Genomic DNA, 7,969 nt, shown 5'->3' on the forward strand with positions numbered 1-7,969 from the left:
GAATTACACAATTAGACTGTAAGCTCCTTGGGAGTAGAGATCTTAACTGATTCATTTGTATGTGCTTTATAGTTGATATAAAAATGTGTTATTTATAGTAGGTACTCAGTATATAGTTATTAAGAGTAACTATAGTGACAATCTATTTCTGTCAAATCAACGCCAACTTACAGGGACCTTTGAGGACAGGGTAAAATCGCTCCCTAGGATTTCTGAGCCTATACATGTTTATGGAAGCTGACTGACTCATTTTTCTCCCATGGAGTTATTGGTGGATTTAACTGTTGACATTTTTATTAGCAGGCCAATGCTCATACACTGTGCCACCAGGGTTCCATGAATATAGTGATACAAGCAGAGAAGCACAGCAATACTGGTGTATCAAAGTAAAAAGAAATAATGAAGACTACACAATGATGAACGAATTTCCTTTGTGCATGTATTATGGCCTCTTTCTGTATTTGTAGAAGTTGCCACAAGTACTTCTAAGTGTCTTATACTTGTTAATATAAAATCTTGTTCTTCACCTTCTGACATGGTGCTCTATTGGACACAGCTTAAGAATACAGTTTATGTGGTGAGCTATACTTGGGTCTGAATTAATTTCCAGATACACAATGGTTTCCTGACAAATCTGTATCAGTTTCTACACTGTACTTGTGGGACAGATTCTAGTGTTGAGATATACTCAATAAATATGTATTCATTTAAATTTAATTTTATAGCCATGGCTCTCTGATTTGTTTCTCCTACCATAGTTTTTAGTACACAGCCCTCAAGGTGAAGGGAAAGGCCTATGACAGGCAATTACAAAGTCTCATCACTTGACATCCTTTGGCGTGGCTTTACCCAGCTTATCCTTGACTTCTTTCCCAATATTTCTCCTTAATATTGTGACATTAACTTTATATGAAGAATTATATATGTGTGTCCTTACTTCCTTGGAAATAATTTGTAAAATCTTGAAATTTCCCCAATGATCAAAGCGTCTTTGCTGAGGGCGCTGAACCACAAGGGAGGTTTTGTGCTAATGAAGTGATTAAGGTGGGGACAGGGAAGTCAGAAAGACTACCAGCTCACCTATGGAGAGAAAACATGATTCCATCCATTTAGCTACGTATCAAACCCCATTAAAGGCTTTAGACCAGAGGCAGCTTAGTGACAGACACTGATACCCGTGTCTCTCTTTGTGACTTGGAACTTCCCGGTTGGGAAAACTCTCAGATCTTGCCCAAACCTTTTCATTATAATAAAACTCTTATTGTAAGTCCCAAACTTTCTTTGACAGCCAAGAGCCACTCTAGGAAACTGTCAAACCCAGAAGAAAGAAGGACTTTTCAGGTGATCAGACAAAGGAGCCTTAAGGACCCTGAGCTTGGGCTGGCGTCCTGAAGGTAGAATGAGAACAGTCCAATTTGTAGTCAGTTTGTCAGGAGAGAGGCAGATTCAGTAGTGTGTTGGACAGTGCTCTTTTGCTGGTGCGGTCTGATCTAGCTCTAGGGGGTTAGCGTCCACGAACGAGGTGCTGCGCGTGCAGCTGATGCCTGACAGAGCAGATGTGGAGCCGGGGGAACAGAAGAACAGATGGTCTGGGCTCAAAGCAAGACGATCTGGGATTTCGTTTTCCTCGCCACACTTTGGTGTCATCCCACTCCTCCCCCAAATATCCAATCAGCTAAACGTGGTTAGAGAGAAATACACAACTATATTAACTGGTCTAACTTCATGTTCATGATCATAAACCTCTTGTATATCTGAATGCTTCTTGGCCATCCCTACAGTGTGATGTATTGCTTTTATATCCCCTTTCTATCAATGGTCTTATAACTTCCATACTCTTACAAGTGATTGGTCAATTACAATGCAAATTGTAGGTATAGACCCCAAAGAAAAAAAGCGACACGATGGGAACAGGTATGCGCATTCCCATGTTCATCACAGCACAGTTCACAATAGCAAGAAGCTGGAAGCAGCCCAAATGTCCACTAATGGAAGACTGGATAAAGAAACTCTGGTGCATACACACAATGGAATACTCTACATCCCTGAAAAACAGCGATGAAACCTCATGACACCAGTGTGCTAAGCAAAGTTAGTCAGTTCTAAAAGGACAACTGTTGGGACCACTACTATAAGGATAAACACCAAGCTAAAGCAGGCATCTGTTCTCCGGTCATCTAATCTTTTAATCTGGTGTCTCAAGCAACGAGGTGTTGTATTACCTAATGCTCAGTATAAATTTTTCCCTTATTGTACATCTTAAAAACCACTTCCACAAGAGGAGGCCTCACCTCAGCTAGGGTTGTTTTCTCATACCGGTACTTGGTACATAACAGTCTCCCCCCAATCAACAGGCACTCCTGAAAGCACGGTTAGTGAACCTTAATGGAAATTCAAGTCCAGAGGTTTTGTGGGGAGGGTATATCTGTCTCAGAGGAAGTGGTTTCACTTCTCCTGGGGGGTGAACCAGGTGGAGCAATCTGCCACCTGGGAAAACACTTAACATTACTTCTATAGACTTCTCTAATTCATGGGGTGCAATGGTTACAAATTGGATTGCTAACCACAAGATCAGCAGTTCAAAGCTCCTCTGTGGAGGAAAGAGGAGGCTTTCTACTCCTATAAAGACGTACAACTTTCCTCTGGTTCTTGGGCGCTTCCCCCTCTCATCAATATCATGACCCCTAGTTCTACCTTACAAATCCAGCTAGACCAGAGCATGTCCACAGGTACAGATAAGAGCTGGAAACACAGGGAATCCAGGACAGATAAACCCCTCAGGACCAATAATGAGAGTAGTGATACCAGGAGGGTAAGGAGAAGGTGAGGCAGAAGAGGGATCCAATCACAATGTTCTACATATAATCCCCTCCCAGGGGGATGGACAACAGAAAAGTGGGTGAATGGAGACATTGGTCAGTGTAAGACATGAAATAATAATAATAATTTATCAATTATCAAGGGTTCATGTGGGAGGAAGGGTGGGAGAGGGAGGGAAAAAATGAGGAGCTAATACCAAGAACTCAAGTATTTTGAAAATGATGATGGCAACAAATGTTCAAATATGCTTGACACAATGGCTGTATGTATGGATTGTGATAAGAGCCGTATAAGCCCCCAATAAAATGATTTAAGAAAAAAAAGGATTTACATTCTTGGAGCCCACAGGAGGAGTTCTCCCTTGTCCTATAAGGTCATTGTAAGTCAGATTCAACTTGATGGCAGGTCATTTTTGGTTTGAAGTAGAGAATATGCTCTGTGTTATATTCCTAAGCCGACATCTCTGCCCCAGTTTATATACAACTGTTGGTGACCAATCCCCATATTACTGACAACTGGGACTTAGACTGTCCTTGAGAGGTACATGGCATCATTCATGGACCACACCTGAAAAAATCTAATTTGGAAACCCCACTAAGCAAACTGGACTTTACTGTAAACACACCTGTAACAGACTAAAGGAACTGAGCCAATCCCTTGGACATATGGCTGAAATGCCCTTGAATGAGAAGCACATGATTATGGATTTGGAAGTCAATAGATGTTAGTTCAAATCTTTTGCTTTGAAGATACCTAATAAGTGACAATGTAAGACTACCATATATTTGCTATTTTCATACTCTCTTTGCTTTTTAATGACATGTCAGTCTAGCAGACACAGTATGTCTTTGTAAATGAGCATTATTGAAAGTTTTGCCCTATTTCTAACCCCGAATGTGTTCGTGAATAGTGTCCAGTCACTTAATTTTTCAATCTGTACAAGTGGATAAGTCATGTATGTAAGTCTAAAAAGTTGTCCTGTACACACATACTTTCCTTTCCTCAACAATATTTTAAATTCTATACCATTGGCTTAATTAATAGAGAATCAATAGAATCCGGTGCCCTGGAGTGTACGAGGTTATGCCTTGGGCTGCAATCCATCCGCTGCTCCTCAGGAGAAAGAAAGATGGGGTTTTCTACTTCTGTAAACAGTTACAGTCTCAGAAACTCACAGGGGCAGTGCTACCCTGTACTGTAGAGGCATCGTGAGTCAGAAATGACTTCATGGCAGTGATTTTGTTTTTTTATGTCTATCTGAAACTGCTCCCCAATTATTCCAAGATGCAGTAGGATAGTTATTTATTTATTTAAGCTTTCTTAATTTTTTATTTACAGTTTTATTGGCACTTTTCCCACATATCATATACAATTAAATAGTTCAAACATATCAAGAAGTGTTGCACACAGAAACAGATATAAAGAGATAAGAGCTGACGATACACAGAATCCAGGAACAGGAATGTGAGTAGCGATACCAAGAGGGGAGGGGGAGGGGGAGGAGAGGAGGGTAGGAAAGGGGAACTAATAGCAATGATCAACACATAACACCCCCCTGCCCCACCCCCAGGGGAAAACAACAGAAACTGTGGGACAAGGGAGACATCAGTCGGTGTAAGGTATGAAAATAATAACAATAATTTATAATATCAAGGGGTGATGTGGGTGGGAGTCGGGAAGGGAGGGAAAAAAGAGGAACTGATGCCAAGAGCTCAAATAGAAAGTAAATCTTTAAAAATCTTTAAAAACATATGTAAAAATATGCTTAATACAAGTTATGTATGGATTGTTATAAGACCTGTAAGAGCCCACAATAAAAGATCTTTTAATAAAAATAAATAAAATAGAAATAAAAAAGAGGAGTTGTACAATTATTACCACAATCAATGTTAGAGCATTTTCTTCTTCCTTATACTCATTTTTAGTTTAGTTATTATTATTATTATTTTAATTGGGGAAAAATATACACAATACAACATTTCCAATTCAACACCTGCTATGTGCGTAATTCAGCGCCATTGATTATACTCTTCATGTTGTACAACCATCATTGATATCCTTTTTCAAATTATTTCACCACCATTAACATCAACTCAATACCCCCTGAGCAAAAACATCTTACTCTTTCCCTCATGGTAACCATTGGCCAACTTTTTAAACAAAGTTTTTAAAAGTAATTTTCTTGCCATAATATTCACATAGCATACACTTCCATCGAGTTGTATATATGCATCACACTCGGTTCTAGTGCTCCCTCTCCCTCCCACATTCATTGTTGGCTCCCCCTTTTCACTCACCCTGTGTCCCCTCTCATCCCAGCTAAAACCCTTGCATCAATTGCTGTCTCTATGCACCCATTACTTCTGTGCTTCATACACTGGAAAATCTAAGAGACACAATAAAAAAGAAAACCAAAACAAACCAGAAAGAAGAAAATAATGACAATATAAAGATAAAAATAAACTGTAAGGAAGAAAATACCACCAACAATATTAAAAAAGCTATAGAAGAAATTTCTGTCATGGAACAAATGAGAAATATTTGAGCCTAAAACAAATTCAGGTTGGGTCAAGAGGGAGTTCCACTGGAGTTCCAAATATCATATTATACTGTGATTTGATCCACCATAATCAAATTTGCAATAGTCCCTCTAATAGTAAAACTGCTTGAGTCCCTCCCCTGTGGCCAGAGGTGAACTGCCAGTGGCTTAATCTGGTGGATTTTGGGCTCCCAGTGTCTTCCTGAGCCTTATACCAATTGGGTGTTCACAATTTCAGCTCCGATACCATTCCCTTCATTATATTTGGATTTTATTATTGTCATCTTTGTTTGGATCACTCAGGCTGATGTGCTTTGCTATGGAAGGAGATTCATCATGTAACTTATGCTACTCATTCTCTGGGGCTTCTTCATGAAGATATAAACTCAGGGCATGCCCACAGGAGCTTAATATTTCCACATTCAAGGCTATATCCATTATAAAGACAATTTTTATTCTGAGTAATTCAACACCTGGGAACTAAAGGCAATATATTTCGAGTAAACACAAGGTTCCCACAGTTCTAATCCTCAAGAGGTGGATTGCTGTTCGATCCCAAGGGACAGTGATACCTCTAGATAAGAGGCAAAGAGAAAGTCTTTGACACACTAGAAACATTTTCTTCTGCTTTTTCAAAATGTATCTTATTCATTTTGTCTTTTATATTGAGAATGTATACATCAAAGCATATGCCAACCCAACAGCTTGTTGTACTACTCTCCTCTTCATTTCCTTTCTGAGCTATTTCTCCCCAATTAATGTTAATTTAATCCCATATCAGTAGATCTTAACATAACACAATGCTAAAAACAGGTATTCATGTGGAACCTGTTCATGATCCAAGAGGCAGTGGTTTGAGAGACAAGGGAATGCTGCATCATTTAAAATCAGGAAAGTTGCATGTCAGGGTGGTATCCCTTCACCGTACTCATTCAATCTATGTGCTGAGCAAATAATCCAAGAAGCTGGTGTATACGAGAAGGATTTGGAAGAAGGTTAATTAAAAACCTTCCATATTCAGAAGATGAAAGCGAGGAGGATCAAAACACTTGCTGAAGAAGAGCAAGGATTTCAGCCCCTAGTATAGCTTTCAGCTCAATGCAAAGAAGATCAAATTTCTCACAACTGGACCAATAGGTAACATTATCCTTAATTAAGAAAATATTGAAGTTGGTAAGGATTTCATCTCGCTTGCATTCACAATCAACGTTCACAGAAGCAGCAGTCAGTAGCTCAAACTACACATTGCCTTGGGTGACTCTGCTGCACAAGACCTCTTTAAAATGTTGAAAAGCAAGGAGGTTACTTTGTGAACTAAGGTGTGCCTGACCTGAGCCATGGTATTTTTAATCGCCTCATATGCATGTGAAAATTGGACCCTGAATAAGGAAGATCAAAGAAGAATTGACGCATTTGAATCATGGTGAAGACTATAGAATGTACCATGGGCTGTCAAAAGAACTAATAAATCTGTCTTGAAAGAAGTACAGGCAGAGATTCCTTAGAAGCAAGGATGGTAAAACTTGTTTCACATTTTGGACATGTCATCAAGAGAGACCTGCCCGGAAAAGGACATCATACTCGATAGAAATGAAAAAAAGAGGAAGACTGTCAAGGAGTTGAACTGATACACTGGCGGCAACAATGGGCTCAAACATTACAACTGAGACGATGTTCTCACAGTGTTTCTCTCTGTTGTCTATGGGGTCACGATGAGTCAGAACTGGCACCTACGAACACCAACAAATATTCTCAAGGATGTTGAGATTCCCTCATGGAGCAAGGAGAGATATTTTAGCATGCCTCTCCCAGTTTAGGTTATAGCTGAGGAGGAGGTGGAACAAGACCTATAAAATAAACTTATGGTTGTTAGTTGATGTCCAGTTGACCCCTGGCTCAAAGTAACCTCAGGGACAGAGGGCTTGGACCTCGATGATACATAGGGTTTTCACTGGCTGACGTCTAGAAGGTTTCCACTGGCAGATGGTAGTGGCTGCCCTTGAGGTGCATTGGCCAGACATGAAACCCTAGTCTTCCCCAAGGAAACAAAGAAGTCTCCTCCTACAGGCACACTTCTCCAATAAGACCCCTCATTCATAATGAACACAATCCTTGCTTTCTCGGAGCTCATTATTGCAATCATTGTGTCAAGTCATCTTATGGAGAGTCTTCTTCTGATTTACTGATTCTCTGCTTTAGGAAACAGGGTTTATTTTCCCTCCAGGGATTTGTCCTTCTTAATAACATAGCCAAAGTATGTGAGACAACAAAAGAAAACCTTGCCACCCTCACATCTAAAGAATATGCTGGCAATACTTCCAAAACAGATTTGTTTGTTTGGGTAGTCCAGGTTCTTTCAATATTCTTAACCAACATCATAATTTAAATACCTCCATTCTTCTGGCCTGTTGACCCATCCTGTGAGCCTCTCTCTCAGTTCTGGTGTCTGCTAGAAATTATTTATCTTCTTTACTTATAGAATGATCCTCATAAAGCCTTGGTCTCTTGCCATCTGTGTGTGTGTGTGTGTGTGTGTGTGTGTGTGTGTGTGTTTCTACTCAGGACTTTTTATTAGACAAAATTCAGAGGTGACTATGTTTAGGACCCATC

The 7,969-nt window shown here is 39.8% G+C and overlaps 1 protein-coding gene across 1 annotated transcript in view; it reads left to right on the forward strand.

The window, feature by feature from the left end:
• The first annotated feature begins 1,904 nt into the window (after positions 1-1,904).
• The window catches only part of LOC101640494 (transmembrane serine protease 11B), a 42,624-nt gene continuing 36,559 nt past the window's right edge, over positions 1,905-7,969 (forward strand). Inside the window, exon 1 of the mRNA XM_004706336.1 lies at positions 1,905-1,914. Coding sequence (XP_004706393.1) covers positions 1,905-1,914 — 10 coding nt within the window. The remainder of the gene's footprint in view (positions 1,915-7,969) is intronic.

The sequence above is a fragment of the Echinops telfairi genome, unplaced genomic scaffold (assembly GCF_000313985.2).
Source record: "Echinops telfairi isolate 266 unplaced genomic scaffold, ASM31398v2 ScPeMD7_7468;HRSCAF=8506_0, whole genome shotgun sequence".
NCBI classification, from domain to species: domain Eukaryota; kingdom Metazoa; phylum Chordata; class Mammalia; order Afrosoricida; family Tenrecidae; genus Echinops; species Echinops telfairi.